General features: G+C 38.9%; 1 protein-coding gene across 4 annotated transcripts in view; it reads left to right on the forward strand.

Annotated features, from left to right (window-relative positions):
• Window positions 1-915: 915 nt before the first annotated feature.
• Window positions 916-22094, forward strand: part of KDM3B (lysine demethylase 3B) — a 57638-nt gene continuing 36459 nt past the window's right edge. For all 4 annotated transcript variants that reach the window (XM_010807343.4, XM_003586301.6, XM_010807344.4 and 1 more), the window contains exons 1-6: window positions 916-1213; window positions 13454-13621; window positions 15833-15946; window positions 17838-17943; window positions 19488-19612; window positions 21518-21592. In XM_010807343.4, the coding sequence (XP_010805645.1) occupies window positions 1016-1213; window positions 13454-13621; window positions 15833-15946; window positions 17838-17943; window positions 19488-19612; window positions 21518-21592 (786 nt within the window). In that variant the 5' untranslated portion in view covers window positions 916-1015. The remainder of the gene's footprint in view (window positions 1214-13453; window positions 13622-15832; window positions 15947-17837; window positions 17944-19487; window positions 19613-21517; window positions 21593-22094) is intronic.

Consider the following 22094-nt stretch of genomic DNA (forward strand, 5'->3'; position numbering starts at 1 on the left):
ACAAAAATCTAGGCAAAAGATATCTCACTATCTCCCCTTCTCTACAGCCACTTTTCTGACAGGAGTATCAGTCTTCCATGCCTATGAATTCAGATAGGAGTGATGGGGTTTTCTTTGTCCCCAGCTCCACTTATTTCCATGGTAAGATGTACTTTGGTCTCTTTCCAGTTCCCTTAAAAGTTGAATTGAGAAACACCTGGACTTAATAACATTGGCTGATTTGGAAGCAGGAAGAAGCTCCACTAGGATATGTCAGACTATTGAGATGTTGGAAGCACGTTGGCCTTCAGCCAATATAGAGTGGCATTATCATATACAATGGGTATAAAACGTTGGTCAATTGGAAAGGGACCTATGAAGTATTGGTAATATATAATGAAATGGTACCATGTTATGGACAAGTGAGAAGAAAGATATTGTGTCCCATGGACCAATGGGAAGTTTCCTAAAAGATAAGGACAGGAGGGTAGTGCCTATTTTCAGGCTTGGAAATCAGTCAGGTACTGGGGCACTAACTTCTTTTCTCAGAATATCAATTCTCTAGGTAACTTGCCCCTCAGCCACCCACCCCAGTTAAAGTCTTTGGTATACAAGGAGGGTAAGCTAAAACCTCAGATTAAGGGGCCCCCTAAGGGCAATATGGCACCAGGATGGTGCCAAGGGAAACTGAAGGACCCGCCCACTTCCCCACCCCGGCCGAAATTGCAATTCCCCTCCCTGCCGCAGGGGGCACTGCAGGCCCCGGGGAGGTTGGGGCGGAGCGCTGCGAGGGGCCCGGAGCTGCCGGCCCGCTCCGAAGCGCGGGGGGCGCTGTGCGGGGCCCGGGCTGCGGCTCCGCTCCCGGCCACGGGGGGCGCTGCGCGGCGCCGGTGGTTGGTGGTGGCTGTTGGGGGGGGGTGGGGGGGAGCCGCGGCCGCGGGTGGTGCGGAGGGAGGCCTTGCGGGCGGATCGGGAGATCGGCGGCGGAGGTGGTGGGAGGCGGCGGGCGGGAGCACGGGTCCGGCCGGCCCTGGCGATGGCGGACGCGGCAGCCTCCCCGGTGGGCAAGCGGCTGCTGCTTCTGTTCGCGGACACCGCGGGCTCGTCCTCGGCCTCGGTCCCCGCGGCGGCGGCGGCGGCGGCGGGCGGAGATCCGGGGCCTGCGCTGCGCACTCGGGCCTGGCGGGCCGGCACGGTGCGGGCCATGAGCGGGGCGGTGCCCCAGGACCTAGCGGTGAGTGGCGGCCGAGGCGGGCACTCGAGGCCGGGGTTGCACGGCCTGCGGGCGGCCTCCCCGGGGGCCTTTGTGAGGGGGCGGTGGGGTGGAGGTGACCCAGTTCCGCGCCCCCAGATCTCCTCAGCGCCCCCCGCCGGCTCCTCAGCACCCCGAGCTCTGGCCAGCATGGCTTCCGCGTCGGGGTGCGCGCCCCGGTTTACCCCGGGGGGGCAGCCAGGGCGCTAGGAAATGCTGCCTCCACCCGGCAGGCCCCGCCTCCTGAGCGACCCCTTTCTCAGCGTCCCCCCCCCCCCCCAACACTCATAAGGAGCAGGCTCTAGCACCCTGGGTTCCGGGGCCCCTTAGAGTTCTGCCCGTGTGCCGCTGCCCCCTGGAAGAAGCGGACCTGTAGTCTCCAGCCTCTCGTGGGAGACCTGCGCCCTGTTCCCTTCTTCCCCGAGCCCCGAATGGGGCGGGAATGTGGGCACTTGTGGGAGATCGAGAGGCTGCAGTTGAAGCTGCTCAAAGCTTTTTTATCTGGCAGTTACTTCCTCCTCGTCTGAGCCAGACTCGGCCTGGCTGTCTCCAGAAAGGCCAGCTCTCTTCAGACTCCTCTGTCTTTGCGCTTCTGGGTGACAGGAGCTGCCGTAGTGGCTGCTTTTGATAAGTTTGAGATCTGTCTTAGCAGCCAAATGGGGCTGTTGGGTGGTGCTTTTTATCTCCTAGCTGGGCAACTCCCCCAAACCTTGGGAGAGGTTTTGTTTTGAAACTTTGTGTTGGGGCATGGCCACTTTTGAATACTTGTCTTGGTGTATTTTGTGATTAAAGTTGTTCAGTAATAGAACTTAACTAGCATTCGTGTCCGTGATGCGTTATTTTTGTTAATGTAGCTACAAAATGTTGTCTTTGAACTTTGGCAAGCCTCTTTAGTTCCTCATTCTGATAGCGGCCCTAGGTTCTGTGTTGAGATAAGGCTGTGAAAAATAGGGGGATTCTTTTAGATTGTGATAGATCCGCAGGCAGAAGGAAAATTTTCTTGATGAACTTGCTTTTGCAGATATTTTTTTCGCTGTAAACGGGAATTCATTTTGTAAGATTTGATGTTAACATTGCAGGTTTCTGATACTCATTTTTCTACCTACCGATCAGTGGTTTCAGACTCCCCGCCCCGCCCCATATAGAAGTCTTCTGGGTTTTGCTTACGGCTGGCTTTGGCTTTAAGAAAAAGGCTGCTTGGACATTTATGAGGCTTTAGTGGGGCGAATTTTTAAAGAGATATCAGGAATGTAATAAGGTGAAGAGGATGATTAAGCAAGGAGATTTGGAGTTAAATTCCTTTGCTATTTCTTTAGAAGACTGCTTTTTAGGTTAAGACTGGGGGAGAGGTGTCCCTCCTAGATCCAGTAATTTACCATCTTGAATGCAAAACTTAGGTTGAGATCCACTATTAAATCCATATTTTGACCTAAAAACTTAGTCTGTCCTAGCCTTTCAGTCGAAGTTTTCGGTTCTAGTTGTTTCCTCCATCAGATGAATTGCTAATGAGCTCTGCACCTGAAATGGCTACCCATTCACTTTGTTGTTTGCTGAGCTCCCAAAGGGCAGTGGTTTTTGAAGCTCACGGAGATGCTGGACACCTGCTAAGCTAAATACTGAAGAATTGTGCCACTGGGCCCATGGCACTGGTTACTCAAACCAAGTAAAAAGTTTCAGTGATTCGAAGCAAAGTATTACAACTGTGTTGAGGTCTTGGATGGAGATGTATGCATTTAGAAGCAAAGGCAGTTTGGGGTTTTAAGAATAGGCTTATGCTTGTCTCGTATGTATAATCAAGGAACATAGATGAGAAAAAAAAGCGACAACAAAACTCAGCCTTTAAAATATTTTACTAGCTTGCAAAATTGCTCAAGAATTGCTGCTGTGATGATGAGGTTCAGTTAATGACAACAACTAATATAGAATCAGAACTGTCCGTTTGTTTTCCTTTTTCATTAAAGAGATTTCCTTTGGACCTTTGGCATGTGTGCCTTTCCAATTTTGCACCACACAACCGTAGTAAACACAACTGTCTTCCAATCAGAAGTGTTCTTCCTGTACTCAAGGGTGGAGTTTGCAAGCAGCTGGCCTGTGATTGGACAGATTTTCATTCAGTTATGTTTAAGATGTTTTCAGGCATGCCTGGTTTTGAGTAATGCATGGCAGGGCGCCCCCTGTTAAGGATGAGTAATTGAGGGTTGAATGAATGAGTTTTTGAAGTGATTGCAAACACTTTGCAATTTTAGGCTCCATTAATATCCTCTTTCTAAATAATTTTGATCCAGAAGTCTTTCAAAATGTAGTCCTGATTCATTAATGAACCCCCCCACCTTTTTTTTTGGAAAGCATTACTAAAGCCATAAGTTAGGATCTTGATCAAGAGTTTTGTTGAAAAGAATTTGATAGCTGGGCATTTTCCTCACCAAAGCTATGCTGAGAAGTAACTACTGAGATTTTGAATTAAGTAGTTAAACATCTTTTTTTCCTTTCCCTCTTCCATGTAATAGTAACTTTATTTGTATTTCAAAATAGGCTTGTTATATTTGAAAAAAAGTCTAGTTGCAAAATTAGTATTATGGATTTTTATGCCTTTCTAACGCTGTGTCCTCTTTGTGTTCTGGATCGTTATTGGTCCGTGTAAGTGACAGAGACCTTGGGACCTTCACATATGTAGCCATGGTAAATACACAGATACACAAAAACATAGATTTTCTTTTGGGGGATAATAAAAGCAAAACTTGCATTTTGCAGAATGTCAAAATGCCAAGAGTATACACAGGAAGGTCAACAATCTGCATCCTTTAGCAGCTTTCACTTGTTGAAGAAGCCTTGTGTGTCTTCTTAATACTGGTACAAAAATACAAAAACATCTCTGTCTACACAAAAGGTGGGGTTTTTTTTTTGTTTGTTTTTAAGCAAATGCTATCATACTGTGCAATATCTGTAACCTGTGTCTTTTTTTTCTTTCCATTTAACATTAGACCATGGGCATCAGTACCCATGACCTTACTTATCATTTTAGATAACTACATTATAGAATGGATATACAATGATTTATTCAATCATTTCCCTTTATGATGGACATTCAAGGTATTTTAAATTTTTTAGCACTTACAATGGAGTTAGTATCCTTGTACATATGTCTTTATGTAATCATGGTTTTATTTCTAGGTTAGCCATCCAGGAGTGAAATTGTTGGGTTAAGGAGTACATGTATGTATTTTTATTTTATTAGGTAATGCCAGTTTATTTTCCTGTGAGATTATAGCGTTTCATACTCTGACCCACATGCAGGTAGTGCTTGTTTCTTTTCATCCTTGCCATCTCTGGTGTCATCAGTCTTTGTCATTTTTTGTAATCTGATGAGTGAAAAATAGTATCTAGCATTTTTATGACCACTGATCTTTTTCTGTGTTTATTAGTCTCTTACATTTCTTTTATGAGTTATTTATGCCAAGTTTTTGCCTGTTTCAAAAAATGGAAGTTTTCTTATTCTGTTCAAGTTCTGTATTTGGCACATTAATCCCTTTACCTGTCAAGAGTATCATTTCTCTCATTTGCTTTTAACTTTGTTTAAGGGTTGCTTTGCCACATAGAAAAATAAAATGTTCCTATCAGCAGGTCTGTTAGACCTTTCTTAATGGCTTCTGGGTTTAATTGCTTGGGAAGAAGACACCCACCCTCACCCCTGCCACCTTGAGCCTGTATAAATATTCTTCAAATTTTCTTTCTAATGTTTCATTTTTTTACCTTTAGATCTTTAGTCCATCTGGAATATTTTTATAAGTGGCATGTGTGGTGGACAATGTAACTTTTCCTACTGAGTAGGAACCACTTGTGGCAACACCAATTTTATTAACTAAACCATCCTTTTCTTTCTATGTGATAGAATTAAATTATGCTTTTAGTAGTCATGAATTGTTTTGAATGTATATCTTACCTGTCTCAGCTATCCAGAACTTGCAACAGGAGTAAAAGCATATCTGCCTTAATTTTTTTAACCCTTTAATTTTTTCATCTTTATCTAGAGGAAAGGTGGGCTCTAAAGTACTCCTTTTCTTTGATTTGAGTTGGTGTAATAGATGTGGGAGTGTCAAGGCTAGTACCATATTTCTTCCGTCTGGTAATCTTCCAAGAGGAGTGAAAGCATATCTGCTTTTTTTTAAAAAAAGAAAAAACTCTTCCTGCAGACTCTCCTCTTTGTCTCAGAGTAGGTGGACTTTAAAATAGCTGTCTAGTTTGTTTCTAGATAATGTAATAATTTGCAGTGTACAATTTAATATTATTTATTCTCAACCTAAGTTCACACATAGAACTTCAGCCCTAATTGAATTAGGAGGTCAGCCTTTAATGATTATCCATAAGTGTTCTTTTCTTGCTTATAATCCCTAAGCTAAATAAAAATCTGAATAATATTGTAGTACACTGTTTATTAAAGTCAGTAGAATATGTTTTGTGGATCAGTGTATGGTTTAGAGAACTTTAAATAAAAATGAGATGGTGCAAAAGAATGGTTAAATGTGAGGCCATCTACACACACTTTTCATCCTAACTCTCCTCTTACAGCAGGAGGTCTGTTTTTGAAACATTGAGCCACTATTGAATTTTTTAGGCACTCAAGTGCTTTGTGTAAGTTGCTTTTTAAAGTTTGTCTTCGTTTATGTGTGTATGTCATTTTTGATACTTCTGTCTTACTGTCTTTGCATTCTATTTATTTCAAGACTACAATGTGTCCACCAGTGGTCACACTGTACACTGGTCATTTTGTCCAGCATCCTCTCCCTTTACTGTACAATCAGATTTTTTTCTTGTTTATTATGCATTTGTTTCTAAGAGTTGTTTCACTAACTCTCCATCTGTCAAGGACTCATTCCCTCCTTTAGTACTCACTTGCCTAGTTCTCTTCTCCACCTTCTTGTTGATTTAGTTTCCCCTCCACCCGCCTAAATCACGGGTAACTAACATGGCATTTTCTGTTAGTGATTTTCTCAGCAACAGCTGGAGTGGGTTCCAGTAGGCTTTGCTTCCTCAAGGCCTGGGGGACACAACACCTGTTGCTGTTTCTCAGTTTTCCACTGCCTTTGACAGGTTGGTGGTTTTTAAGCCCTCCTCATCCCACTGTTCCTACTGCTAAAGTGTCTTTTACCCTTCTTGCAGTTGGATAAAACCTGCCTGATTAAACAGTGACCTCGATTAGTTTTGCAAGGGCAGGAGCTCTGGGGTGGGGTGGGGGGTGGGCGGTTGTGTCTTCAGGGGTAATCAGGCTCTAGGGAACTGATTCTCACTAACCAAACTCTTGAGACTGATTTGTAAATCCACATGTAATGTTATTAATTTACAATGGGAGATAAACCTATCCAGAGATCTGCACAGAGCCCCCTCCTGGTCTACTCAGGAGACCAAATTACAGATAAGAGGGATCCTTGTCCTGCAAAGAATCAGACAAGGAAAGCTGGGCGTTGCCAAATGGATATTTACAACATGCACTCTTGCTGATCCTCTGCTTTCCTAGTGCTTTCTAAGTGTTTTATACCTCTTTTACCCTTTGCTTTTGATTTTGTCGTCCATTGAAATCCTGTAAAGAGAAAAGAACACCTCTATCAAGTCTTTCTAAATCCCAGTGTTCTTCCTTTATCACTTGGTGAGATACTTCTTTTGTAATATTTATTAATTTTTCTTGGTGTAGATACATAAGCATATAGCTTATCTGCCCTTCTAGATTGTAAGTTCATCAAGAACAGGGAACATGTGCATTTTTACTATTCACCTTAAGTAGAATATTTAGAAGCCAGTATTACGTCAACTTTTATTTCTGATTTTTTATTTTGTTTATTATGGATTTTCTACTCGGTGGCCCCCTGTATTTAACTTGATCTTTAAGGTTTTTTCTTTTGTATATTTTTACTGATATTGACTCACTACTGATTTTCTTCTTTATATGATTGGATTTATATTTGGGACCCCCATCCAAGGTACATTGTCAGTTGGTTTTTTGTGATTTACATCAGAGTTGTTAGATGTGTTTTGTTTTTCTGATTTTCAATTAATAAATGTCTAGTATACAAAATGTAGAAGTTATTTTAATAAAGCCCCTGTAGAATCACAACGTATTAAAAACTGCTATGTTTGGTACATAGTCTAATGTTTTTTTAAGTTGAATTCATACTGTATTTTCAGTTTTGAGTTTTTCTTTTAACTTAATATGTCAGTTATTTTCATGTATTACCAAAAAATTTTGTATTTTAGGTGATTTTAATTTTTTGTCATTTTTTGTATTTTCCACAGATAACATGTGTTGCTTTCGTAACTGAAAGAGAAACAATAAATGCTCTCAAAGAAATCTTATAGTTTTTATTGACTGGCTAATTTATTTAACTGCTCCTCTTTCATTGGATACTGAAATTGTTTCAGATTTTATGCTTTATTAATATTTCTGTGATGAACATTTTTGTGAATAAAGCCTGGTCTGTGTTTACTATGACTTCCTAGGATTATTGCCAGAAATGCTATTATGGAAATACAGGATATATACATACTTAAGATTCTTGATATATGACAGTTTTTTTTTCCTTTGAAGTCATTCCAGTTTATATTCTGACCAGTTATGAATTTGCTTAAGAAATGCATATTTATCAGAAGCCCAAGGTCCACTAGGCATTTCACATTATTTTATTTAATTTTACCACAGTTCTGTGAGGTATTTACTGTCCCTGTTAATAGACAAAGGAAGTAAGGCTCAAAGAGGCTAAAGTAACTTGCTCCCACAGCCAAGAAATGGGGAAGTAGGGGTGCAAATCCACATCTTTGTGATTCCTCTGCACCTAAAACCATTTATTTACACACACACACACACACACACACTTTGTATTCAGCTTATTTCTGTGCTCAGTTGCATTTGACTGTTTGCAACCCCATGAACTGTAGCCCACCAGGCTCCTCTGTCCATGGAATTTTCCAGGAAAGAATACTGGAGCAGGTTGCCATTTCCTACTCTAGGGGATCTTCTTGACCCAGGGATCTAACCCTTGTCTCTTGCACCTCCTACATTGGCAGGCAGATTCTTTACCACTGTGCCACCTGGGATTCTAATATCATTTGTAACAGTTCATATTTCATTTAGAATGTAGTTAGAAAAACTGGAAAAGAAAAGTTAGGAACCTTGGAAGTTAGTTTCCATTTTCCTTACCTTCTCATAGTCATTACCATATCCTGTTATTTTTATCTCTAATTTCTCAAATATGCTTTTCATTCATACAGTCTTGATCTAGATCTTGGTTTAGGCCTTTTACATCTCTTACCTGGGTTTTCATCACTTTATAATTAGTCTCCTTGCCTCCAGTTTCTTGCCTCTATGAGTTCTTTTCAAACCTGATCCCAAAGTTAATTCTTTCCTTTAAAAAAAAAAAGTTAATTATATAAATAATATGTCTAAGGACAAAAAAGGAACATTTACTAATATTACCTTATTATCAGATAATACTATTACTTCTCCTATCCCAACCCTTCTCCTATCCTCCCAACTCCCTAAAAAATCTGCAGCTTGCTTTTTTCCATATAATATATCTTAGAGTTCTATGTTCATCTGTTAGATACATCTCATTTTTAAAACTTCCTTATCCCATAATTTGAATAAAGGATGTTTAATACTTTGTAATTTCTATTTTGATTTCCTATTTAAACAGTATTGAGAAATTTTTCCCCTCAGATGGCATTATCTTTCTAAAATGCACATGAAAGATGTCTGTGTATATCATCATTTTCCCCACCCCGCTTAAAACAATCAAACCCTCCCCCAAGGCCTATAGAAGACAACATAAACTCGCATGTGTCCAGGGCCAGGCTTGTGAGAAATAGCTGGGCGACAGACTGAAGGGTATAGGGGGGATTGACTGCTGGAGAGTTCAGACATACCAACAGAACCCCCACTCTGCTGACCAAACAAGAACCTTTGCCACCAGGTTTCAATTTATCATCCGTTAACAGGCCAACAGAACACTTTACAGCTTACTAGCTGCTACATCCTCCTCCTAGAACACTGAATCTGCTCTTAGGTTTCTCTGCTTTTGCACCTGCTGCAGTCTTTCTCTCCCTTCTCTGCCAGAAGAATACAGTTTGTCCTTTGAGATCCAGTTTGTATAGCACTACCTCTTCCATGAAACCTTGTTTCCCAAAGCATATACCCTCTCTAATATGTTCAGTCTTTATTACTGCTCTTATTACATACCTCTGTAATAATTTCTGTACCTCTCTGTTGGCTTGCTCATCTAGGGTTTGATTCCTTCCTGCCAAGTGCTACCTTATTCACCTTGATCTTCTTGGCCCTGGCAAGTGTTTTGTGCACATGCACACACACACACATATTTCTGAGGCATTCTGTTTTTGTTGAGTGAGTGAATAAATACCTTTATTAATTGTAGTAAGAATGGCCTTAGGGAGGACCAGAATCCAAACTGATTATTATATAATTATGTGGTTAGCATGAACGTTTGTATTACTCAGACTACTACTGTCTGATTTTATCAAACTTAGGTTAACTTACTTGATTTTTTAAAAAATTTATTTCATTTTAATGTCACTGAAATGAATGTGCATTACATATAGATCATAAAAGGGATTTTGAAATGCAAGTAAGCATTTTACCACTAACTCTCCTTAACTAAGGAAATATTTTACACATTTAGTCCTTAGGCTCTAGCTGTACAATAATAACTTTTTGCAACTTTAGTAGTAGAAATTTTAAAAATACTTGAAAAAAACTAAACGCAAACTGTTTTAGTTCTGTCCAGATTATCAACCTGCCTTGGCCATCTCTAACTCAGTCCAAGCACTACCATTGATTTTTGTTAGCTTATATCCCTTCTTCCTGTTTTGTGACCTAGCCACTGCCATTTTTAAAAAATGTTTGTTTGTTTGGCTGCACTGGGTCTTAGGTGCAGCATGTAGAATCTAGTTCCCTGATCAGGGGTAGAACCTGGGCATCCTGCATTCTGAGCATGGAATCTTAACCACTGGACCACCAGAGAAGTCCCTGGCCATTACCATTTTAAGAGTTCCTGTTCTGTGTACTTTGACCTGAAATGATTCTTCACCTTATATATTCTGACTCCTTCCATCTCTAGCTAGGAGGTGGAACAGAGTGCTAGGGCCAGAAATAAGCCATAATACTGGTAGAACATGTTTATATATACACATTCCATATTGCTCTCAAAACAAATTTGTATTGCTAGCCTAGAGCAGTTGTTTGATCCTAGAACATACAGCACTGTGGTTGCCAAGTTCAATACTTCATTCCTTTGCCCGGGCAGGTTAGGAAATAATTGCCCTTAAATTAGGTGAAATATGGCTTTCAAATATTTCCGCTCTTCCATGGTGTTTTCAGATGTGTTATGATAGAATTCCTGAATACTAACATTTAAAATGTTCAAATTACTATATAAAGAATTAAAATCATTACAGCTTTGATAACAATGACTTCTTTTAGTGTTGTCCTTATATTTGGATGTTGGTATGATTTAGAGTTTTGTGACTCATATGTTGGCTTCCCAGGTGGCACTAATGGTAAAGAACCTGCCTGCCAATGCAGGAGACATAAGAGCCGCTGGTTCCATCCCTAGGTTGGGAAGGTCCCCTCGAGGAGGAAATGGCAACCCACTCTAGTATCCTTGCCTGAAGAATCCCATGGACAGAGGAGCCTGGCAGACTACAGTCCGTGGAGTCGCACAGAGTCAGACACGACTGAAGCAATTTAGCACCAGCACCAGCACCATGTTGGTTTTTAAAGTAGTTGGCAGATTACCACTGTACATGGCACCTAGCTGTCAGGCACCAGAGAGCCTCAACCTCTGGTTTTCTAAGCTATGCCCAGAAGAGCACTCAAGGTCAGATTCGACCTAGGATTTCGACAGCCTCTGTTCCTTTTCATGACTTGGAAGGCCTTCAGCCATTGCCTCCTCTGGACATCAGTTATGACACCACTGAACAGTAATGGGACTGCTGTTCTCCTAGTCTTTGGTTCAAAATCCAAGTCATTTTTGAGTTTTCCCTTACTCTTATTCCAGCCAGTCATCGTGCTTGTTGATATGACTCATCAACTCTCATGAGCCCTGGTCACTTCCTTCCTTGTCTCACTGCTCCCACTCTAGGTCATGTAAGAACACCCCCTGTTCCCCACCCCACTCCCATCTAAACCATCTTCATCCACTAAGTAGCTGAATTGTCCTGAAACAAACTGTTCTGCTTATGTTTTGACCTCAGAAACCTTTTACTGGCAGTTGCATGTATACACATTCACACACACACATACGTATCTCCCATTGGCAGATGTATGAACCCAAGTTTTATCCCAATATTTGGTGTCTTCCACATTGACTATTAATCTTTTTAGTCTCATTGCCCACTCCTTCCCCACGGGGTGCTGTAGCTCCTGGCCGTCCTAGAACTTGATTGGGACTTTTTTTGGGGGGGGGACTTTTTTTTTTAACCTCATTCCATATCACTCCCTTTGCACACCTGAAGTGATCTCTCCTGCTTCTGAACATTCCCTATACCTTATTTGTTTTATCTTATGGCATGTTATTGCCCAAGTAGTGCTTTACAATTGACCAAAGTACTTTTGAATCTATTACTTTATTTAGTCTTCACAACCAGTCCATGAGGTATGTTTTATCACAAAGGAAGAAACCAAGACTTGAGAAGCGAAGAGCGACTTGGTCAAGTTTTCAGTTAAAACTAACATCTTAAGATTAAGACGGAAATCCAAGCCTTCAGGAACATAAGCCCCAAGCTTTGTTCATTACTGCCTTTCTTGTTTCCTGAGTCTTTACTTAAATACAAGTTTGAATACATCTCTTTCCAGTTGTCAGCAAGTTACTTAAAGTTGTATATGATTCCCCCAGAACACGTATTAATATATGAATGAGCCCCTTCATTCATATATTTTATATATATATATATATATATTATATTAAATGTAATGCAGTTTAATGTTCTTTCTCTGTGAAAATCATGCTTCCCCTTTTGAGCCTTATTTTCCCATCACTTTTTTTTTAAGTAGATGTGAAACTTAGTATATTACAAGTAATAAACCTAGAGCTTTGTGTGATTAATTTAATTGCCCTACATTGTTTCCTTTGGAAGTGTCATATGAGAAATTTCTTGTAGAGCCAAGGGTTGGAAAAGTGTTGCTTCCATGAGATACTGCTTTGTGTTCTCCTTTTTAGACAGTGAAGACAATGCAGCTGACCTCTCCATTTCAGATAGGCCTTTAGGAAGCTCAGAGCCAAATCAGTAATCCTTCATTCATCATATATCCCTCAGTCATACAGCTGTATAGATCCTTATTCTCTTCATAAGTTTTCCCTCTTTTTATACTTTAACAGTGACTTCCTATTGTAGTTTGCTTAGTCCTGATTTGCAAATTTATATTTTATCATTTTCTTGCATCTTTCCCAAAAGCCAACTAAAATTCTTTGAAGTAGGCTATAAGTACTCTATGCTATGCTATGCTAAGTCACTTCAGTCGTGTCTGACTCTGTGCGACCCCATAGACGGCAGCCCAACAGGCTCCCCCGTCCCTGGGATTCTCCAGGCAAGAACACCGGAGTGGGTTGCCATTTCCTTCTCCAATGCATGAAAGTGAAAAGAGAAAGTGAAGTCGCTCAGTCATGTCCAACTCTTAGCGACCCTATGGACTGCAGCCTACCAGGCTCCTCCATCCATGGGATTTTCCAGTCAAGAGTACTGGAGTGGGGTGCCATTGCCTTCTCCTATAAGTACTCTAGCCTTTATTAATTTTAAAAGTTCACAATAGAAGTGTAAAAAATTTGTCTTTCCACCTATTAGACTATGAGCTCCTTGAGACCAGTGTTCTAGATTCCTTTCCGTATTCCTGAACCTAGCATAGGGCCTTATACATAGTAAGCCCCCAGTTAGTGTGCTTAGATGTAAATTGGAAGCTAAGAGTTATAAATCTCAGTAGGATTATGGCTAGAAATTACTAACTGTAAATAACTAATGCCCCCTCAACTCTGTACCCTCTTCTCAGAGTGAGGATGAGACCAATTTCCTGGCTCTGAAGTAAGATTGGTTTTTATTGAAATCCATTAAAAGAAGTTAAAAACAAGTTAAAAGTTTTCAAAACAGGAAGTTTGTGTTTGTTTTTATATTATAGTGTTGGATTTTTTCCAATGTAACCTTAAGATGACTTTTTGTCTCTTTTTCTAGATCTTTGTAGAATTTGATGGCTGTAACTGGAAGCAGCACTCCTGGGTTAAAGTTCACGCTGAAGAAGTTATTGTACTTTTGCTGGAAGGGTCTCTAGTATGGGCACCTCGGAAGGACCCAGTCCTCATCCAGGGCACTCGAGTCTCAATTGCACAGTGGCCAGCCCTGGTGAGTGACTTTTATTGGCTAAAAGCATATTTGGGTTTTATTCCTATTCGATATGGTATTTATGCAATAGCTAAACTCTTTAGAATTCCCCAGACTCTAATGCTTTGTCCTTAACAGGCTTTTATTCTGAAGTTACTGAAGCAAAAATTGGGAGAGATCTCTTCTCCTGTGCCTTCTGAAATGTTTTATATTAAGTAATATTTGATACTTTGTTTCTAAATAATTTTTCACCTTTCTTTTCTCATAATAATATTATGAAACAATGTAATTCTTAAAGTCTATTTTTTCCCCATAGAAACTGTTTTTTTTCCAGCTTCAGTGAGATAGAATTGACATATAACATTGTATAAGTCTGTGTACAATGTGATGATTTTATATTTATAGTGAAATAATGATTACAGTAAGGTTAACAGTTCTGTGTCTCACATAGTTACATTTTTGTGTATGTGGTAAGAACTTTTCTTTTTAGCTTTGCAGAACAAGAACATTCTAAAAATCTCAATAAAGTATAATAATCTCATTGTTTTATAGAGTACCTTCCTACATATTATCTAATTTGCTTCTCACAACACATACATGGTAAGAACTTTTAAGATTTGCTCTCTTAGCAACTTTCAAGTATACAATACAGCATTTTAACTATGGTCACCGTGCTGTACATTAGATCCTCAGAATTTACTCTTCTTATTACTGTAGCTTATACCCTTTGACCACTTTTACCCATTTCCCAGACTCCCCCCACCCCTGGCAGCCACCAATATATTCTGTGTCTATGAGTTCAGTTGTTTTATATTCCACATGTAATTGAAATCATACCATATCTGTCTTTCTCTGTCTGATTTATTTGACTTAGCACAGTGCCCTGGAGATTCAGCTGTGGTATTGTAAGTGGCAGAATTTCCTCCTTTTTTATGGCTGAATAATATTTCATTGTGTGTAATATTTATGTGTGTGTGTATGCACCACATTTTCTTTACCCATTCATTCATCACTGGACACTTAGGTCGTTTCCTTGTCTTGGCTATTGTAAACATTGCTGCAGTGAACATGAGGGTGCAGATATCTCTTCTCTTCAAGATAGTGATTTCATTTCTTTTGGATAAATACTTAGAAGTGGGATGTTGAATCACATGGTAGTTTCTGTTTTTAATTTTTTTGAGGAGCCTCTGTACTCTTCTCTGTAGTGGCTGCACCAGTTTACATTCCACTGATGGTGCAAGGGTCCCCCTCTCTACGTCCTCTCCAGTAGTACTTGGTGTGTTTGTCTTTTCACATCCCCAATGATGGTGCAAGGGTCCCCTCCTCTTTGTCTTTCATTTTAGGTATGAGGTGATTACTCACTGTGGTTTAGATCTGCATTTCCCTGAATTTAGTAAGGTTGAGTCCCTTTTCATGTACCTGTTGCCCATTTGTCTATTTTTGGAAAAATATCTATTCAGGTGATATGCCCATTTTTAAATCAGACTATTTGTGACGAGTTTTTTTGTTTTTAGCATTTTAAATCACCCATTTATTAGTTGGATAAGTTAGAAGCATAGACACTTTGTGTGCTACTTCTTAGCTCAGACTCTCACAAGGCAAAAATCTAGTTCTCCTATGACTAACCAAATTAAATAATGCTCAAAACAGACATTTTTAACGTACTGATTATACATATCGTCGCTTACTGAACTCTTTTCATTTGTTTTTAAGGCCACTTTCCAGTTGAACTTTTAGAAGAAGCTCAAATTGATTTTGGTCCCTGGGTGACTTTTGTAGGCAGGTTATTTATGAAACACTAAATATGAATTTACCCATACATTTTTATATCACTGATCATTTTAGAAATCTCACAAAGGTTTCAAGAGTTCTAGAGATGATAATGGTGTAACTTTATTCTGAGAGCTTACTGTAATGTAACCCTCTTGAAGCCTGACAAGATTAGTTAGATTGCAAAAGAGAATAAGGAATTTCTTACTCTTTGTATCCTTTTTAGCTGTTAATAAGGCTATTGAGCTGACTTTATGCTCTAGTTTGCTTCATATGATTATTTGAGGGCAGATGGTGGGTTAGGAATGACTCTCAGAACTTATGCTTTAGCTTATTTGTATTTACTGAGCTGAAAGATATATATTAATAATGGGTATTTTCTCTGCAGTTGGATATTCAGTTTAATTGTTATTTATTTTCTCTCCCAAGTACTAATCTATTTCTTGTCATTGTATTTCACAGACTTTCACTCCCCTGGTAGATAAACTCGGTTTGGGTTCTGTGGTTCCAGTTGAATACCTTCTGGATCGAGAGCTTCGTTTCCTGTCAGATGCTAATGGGTTGCATTTGTTCCAGGTACTTATCAGTTGGTCTAGTCCTGAATTTATTTCTCTCCCTGATGATTTCTCTGTTGATTATAAATAGACTGTTTCCTCTTCTCTTTTAATGTTGAAGCAAGTACTTTCTCCCAGTAATTCCATGTGCCTTTTTTTTTCCTAATCCATGTGGCTTTTAAAGTTTCTTTGCTCCCTTGAAAAGTACATTTGGTGACTGAGGATTCTTTTCTCCCCTGCATACCCCCACCTCACCCTGAAACCACTTCACACTTAAGACCACACAGTTCCTCAGAAGTACTGAGTTCACAGAGATGGCTGCGTCTGTAACTTGTCTGAGAAGGGCCTGTACCTTTGCCAGTGGCACGGAGGCTGGGAATTGGGGCTGGTTCCAATCAACATTAAATATTGAAGAGCTTAGGTATATTTTTAGTTACAGAAAAGGGAAAGGTTAGTAGTTTAAACAAGCTAGTATTTGAGTTCGAGTTTCAGAATTTATGGATGATAATATTTATTTCTCACAAGAGTTATTGTCTGAACGTTAAAATTTAGGAGACTTCCAAGAGTTTTGCTGTCTTATTGAGGCAGCCAAGAGCAATGTTTACTAAACTGTGTTTTGTGAAATATTAATGATGATTTCTTTATTGTTGAAATGTCTTCCTGACTCATTAGGCCTCACTCCCTCTCATCAGTCTTGTTTTATTCATCTTTGTAATCCTAGTGCTTGTATGAATAGGCACTCAGTGAATTGTGGATAAGTATCAAAATAACAAGATTTACAGGGAATAAAATGTTTTATAGTCAAATAAGTATGAAGAACATTTACCTAAACATGTTTTTTTCCCTGCTTGTCTTCTCAGAGCCTTTAAACGTACTATTGTATGTAGAAAGATATAGTATGCTGTTGTCCCTTGAACAACCCGGGCTTTAACTACATTGGCCCACTTAGTGTATGGATTTTCATCAATAAATATAGTACCTATAAATTAATACAAACTTTTTTCACTGTGTCTTTTCATTTAGATGTCTAGTGTTAGTAATACTTTTAACATCTGTAGTGTTTTGTTTTCTATAAAGCAGTCTTTTTTTTTCCGGCTATGCTGGGTCTCTGTTGCTGTATAGGCTTTTCTTTAATTGCAGCAAGTGGGGGCTACTCTCTAGTTGCGGTGTGTGGGCTTCTCACTGTAGTGGCTTCTCTTGTTGCGGAGCACGGGCTCTCGGGCACACAGGCTTCGGTAGTTGCAGACCACAGGCTCTAGAGCACAGGCTCAATTGTTGTGGTGACATGTAGGATATTTCCAGATCAAGGGCCGAACCCATGTCTCCTGCATTGGCAGATAGATTCTTTACCACTGAGCTACCAGGGAAGCCCTGAATAAGGCAGTCTTGATGTAGTGCATTGACAGATGATTCATCTTGTAAACAGACATCATGAACATAGGGTATCAATAAATACAGCATAGTACTGTAAATGTATTTTCTCTTCCTCAAGATTTTAATATTTTCTTTTCTCTTGCTTACTTTATTATAAGAATACAGAAAAATATGTATGATATACACAATATATGTCAATCAACTATTTATGTATCAGTAAGGCTTCCAATCAACAGTAAGCTATTACGAGTTAAGTTTTGGGTGAGTCAAACATACACAGATTTTTGGCTGGATGGGTTGGGGAAGCAGTTGATGTCCTGCCCCCTTCTCACCTTGTTCAAGGGAGGTATAATATTTCCTAAACCTAAATGATCGTAGCATCTTTAACTTTTGTAGAGCATCTTGTAGTCAGACTAGGGTTCTTTGGAACATTTTGATATATGCTGATGTAGAGCTCAGGGGTATAATTTTTCTCTTCTGGCTAGATACTATTGCTATTTATTTCAGTATTCAGTTTTTTATTTTTTTATATTTACTAGATGGGAACAGATGGCCAAAACCAGATTCTTTTGGAACATGCTGCTCTGAGAGACACAGTTAATGCTTTGATCAGTGACCAAAAGCTACAAGAGATATTCAGCCGAGGTAAGAATAGATAGTCTTCTGTCATTAAATTCTGAATCGGGTGTATAGCCAATGTTGAAAGTGATAGAATGGGGAAAACCGTGCAACTCTTAAAACATCTGTGCTTATCTTTTTGTGGGTAGTGTCACAAGTAACTCCAGTTAGCTGGATCTCTAGAATGGATTGGAAAAATAGGATCTCCCTCAAACCAGTTTCCTTTTTGTATTATCTTTCATAATATGCAATGTTGTCTTTTTAAAAATTTCTTTATTTCTTAAATATTTATTAAGGACTAACCTTGCAGTCGACACAGTGTTAAGGTACTGGGGATATAACCACAAGCTAGAAAATCTCGGCCCTTGTTGAGCATACTGGCTTGTAAGGTTCAGTGGACCAAAGACTGTTAACACCAACAAATAACAACTTAGAGTGTAAAGTATGTTCATAAAGGAAGGTGTCCACAGACTCATTCACATTAAGAGCATGTTAACTTTTAAAAATGAAAACAAAAGAGATTTATTAACTTTTTCATTTTACATACAGATTTTGCCCAAGATTCTATACAAAGGGTAGACTCTGGCTTCATTTATCCTTCCCTTCATGTTGTACATCTGCTCTTTGTCCTTCCTGACCTCATGATAACAATGATTTTCAGTGAAATAGGGCTCTTGGTTCTCTTCTGTCAAACTAAATCTAAATAGGTAAAAGTAGGAAAACTGGCCTCTTTGGAGAAGGGAAGTATCAGTGTGAAATGATGTTTAATAATCAAGGAAAGGTATGAGAGAGGAAAGAAAGTGAGGAAAAATAGATAGCAGTGAGAAGGAAATCAAGGAACAGGATAAGACATAGAGATATATATGAATGTGTATAGAAAAATTAAGCTTAATTATAGCTCTGAAAGATAATTAAAATAAACAGTGATTTAACTATATGGTCTCAAATGTATAAGATATGTAGGAGAGAGAAACTTGTTCTTGGAGGGCCAGCTGAAATTGTAGGGTAACATTACCTGCTGATAAAGTAATATCTTTGAAACTATGTTCTTAGAAAGACAGGTGCTATATTTGTTCAGATTCTTATTAGAGCAGAGGCTGGAAACCTCAAAAATTGAATTCTCCACCTATTGTATTGAAAGTAAGATAGCAAAGGGCAAATGGTTATGTATCATTCCTATGCTAACATAACAAAATGGTACATTCAACTTACTGGCCTACTTTTTTTATGTATATGTCAGATAGATCTGAGTAGATTTTCATATTATCTATAGTTTTTGACTTGTAAGTTGCCTTTCTCTTTCCTGTATTACTTCTAGAATTGAAAATTTGAGATAAGGTATCAGATCCTAGGATATTCTAAGAAATCTCCAAATAAAATTTACCAAAGTCACTGGGAAAAACTATGTTTTATTTTTAAATTGCTGTGTATAGTAAATCTGAAATTGCTCATTTATTCAACTCCATACAAGACAATTAAAAGTGCCAATAAGTCTTTCTGTTTCTGTTTTTTAAGGAACAATCATGAAATACAGCTTAGCCAAAAATATTCAGTACTGATCTCTTCTTTAGGTCCCTACAGTGTTCAAGGTCACAGGGTCAAAGTGTACCAGCCAGAGGGAGAAGAAAGTTGGCTCTGTGGTGTTGTAAGCCATCAAGATTCCATCACCCGTCTTATGGAAGTGTCTGTAACTGAGGTGAGGCTTTGTGTTATTTTGTCTGAGGTCCATCCATCCCCTTACCAAGGGTGGTATGGAGAAAGGGAGCACTTCATTACATGTGAGAAGAGCTGGGTTCCATCTCTGGCTTTATCACTTTTGATTCTATCACCTTGAGAAAGGCTGTTCTACTTTTTCAACCTCAGTGTTCTCATCTGTAAATTAGAGGTAATTGGGTAACCACCCTTGGCCTCACAGTGTGTGTTTTGGGAACTGAGATGATGTATTCAAAAGTGCTTTGAAATCTATAGAACAGTATACAGATGTGAAGTACTGTTATCTTATTTTGTCATATTCATAATGTTTATTATTTAAAAATCTAATCAATTAGCATTTGCTTCTGTAATACTTATGCCACTTTCCCCTACATGCTGATAAAATGAATTGTTTTCTAAGGAAATAAGTAGAAAAAACATAGCATCTATAACTACCTGGAGAATTATCTATCAAAAACAAGAGTATTTTGAGGCAAACACATATGTATTTATAACACCTTTGAATTGGTTTCAGAATTGCCCTCTGCAGTCACATGTAATATAAGCATAATGATTTTAGTCATTTCATTATTTAATTTATTAAATTATTCAATCTTCATTTACAAATTTCAAGTGATACACATATATATAAAATAGTTAGTGAAACCCATCCCTTCTCATAGGCAAATATTACTCCTGACAGTGGTAACCACCATTAACAGTTTGGTATATATTCCATATGCTTCCAAATACCTTCTCTCTGTGTGTGTTTATGATATTTTTATACTGTCTATTTAGGTAAGAACTGCATAAATCATACTATACTAACAAATGGGATCATATGATACACATAGTTCTTTGATTTATGTTTTTAACTTAATTTTAAATTAGCATCATTCTCTATAAATATATATAGAAATATACTTCATCCTTTAAAATCAGATGCATACTATCCACTGAATTGATGTAGTATAACTAATTTAATTTAAAATTGATGGACATTTAAAAATCATTTCCAGTATTTTACTAATACAAATAATGCTTCAGTGAATATCCTTGAGCATATATCATTATACATTTTTCACATTATTTATTTACTGAAATAAATTCCCAAGTGTGTAATTGCCAGGTCAAAGGATGTATACATTAAATCTGACAGTATCTGTCAAATTGGCCCCTGCCGAAACCTTTAGTTTTTTTCTGAAGGTTTCTTTTTTCTTTTAAATTTTATTCTTTATTTATATTTAGTTCGGCTTTTCTGGGTCTTCGTTGCTGCAGGGTCTGTGGGCTACTCTCTAATTGCAGTATGCAGGCTTCTCATTGTGGTGGCTTCTCTTGTTGCAGAGCTCTGGCTCTGACACTGGCAGGGCTTCAATAATTTAAGCACGTGGGCTCAGTAGTTGTGTGTCCTGGGCTCTAGAGCACAGGCTCAGCAATTGTAGCTCACAGACTTAGTTACCACAGCATATAGGATCTTCCTGGACCAGGGATCAAACCCATGTCTCCTGCATTGGCAGGTGGATTCTTCACCACTGAGCCACCAGGGAAGTTCACTTTTTTTGTTTTGTTTTTTTAATTACAGAATAGGAAGGTTTTAGAGATGCAGAATTTGAAATTAGTAACCCTAAAAGAGACACTTGGGCATTGAACTCAATTTTTTCATTCATTCATTTAACAAATATTTGAGTGCTTACCATATGCTAGACCTTGTTTCAAATGTTGTTATTCCGGCAGTGAATTAAATAATAGAGATCCCTATTCATGGAGCTTTTATTCTAGCAGGGAAGTAGAAACAAATAGAGATAATTGCATAGATTACATAAGAAAAAATACATAATTGTGTCTTTGGTGGGCAGGCATTGAATCTTTCTCCTCCTTTTTTCTTATTTCTATCCCCCTCCTTCTATAGAGTGGTGAGATCAAGTCCGTAGATCCCAGACTGATCCATGTGATGCTCGTGGATAATTCGGCGCCTCAGAGCGAGGTACAGTAATGGAGTGAGTCTCTAAGCAGACTCATGAGCTTGCATTATCTTGTTACATAGACTTCATTATGTTTGTGTTATCCATGTTAATAGCTTTGGGTTTCAAGCTCTGACCACTGTACATTTCTTGCTCTCACCACAGTCTTGTCTAGTTGAGGGAGGGTAATCTCAAGAAAGAGACCTAGTCTGAGCAAACCCTTTTCATCATGGCTATGTTGCCTAACTGTTTTAAAATGGCCTACTTTTTTCTTACATTTTTTTAGGACAGGTATATTTGAAAGATAACAATAGACAAAGCTGTAATAAGTAGTAGTAATATTCATGACCTACCCAGTAATAAGAAATGGAGAAGAAACTACATCCTCTTTTTCTTTCCATTAGGTGGTAGTGAGCTCCAAGGAAATCTGAAATTTCGTATCCCAAGAAGAGTTCAAACTAAAGTAGTGCCTAGTTCAGTGCTCAGCACACAGTGGATTACTCCATAGTTTCTGTGAATCAGACC

This window comes from Bos taurus, chromosome 7, assembly GCF_002263795.3.
Source record: "Bos taurus isolate L1 Dominette 01449 registration number 42190680 breed Hereford chromosome 7, ARS-UCD2.0, whole genome shotgun sequence".
Lineage (NCBI taxonomy): Eukaryota > Metazoa > Chordata > Mammalia > Artiodactyla > Bovidae > Bos > Bos taurus.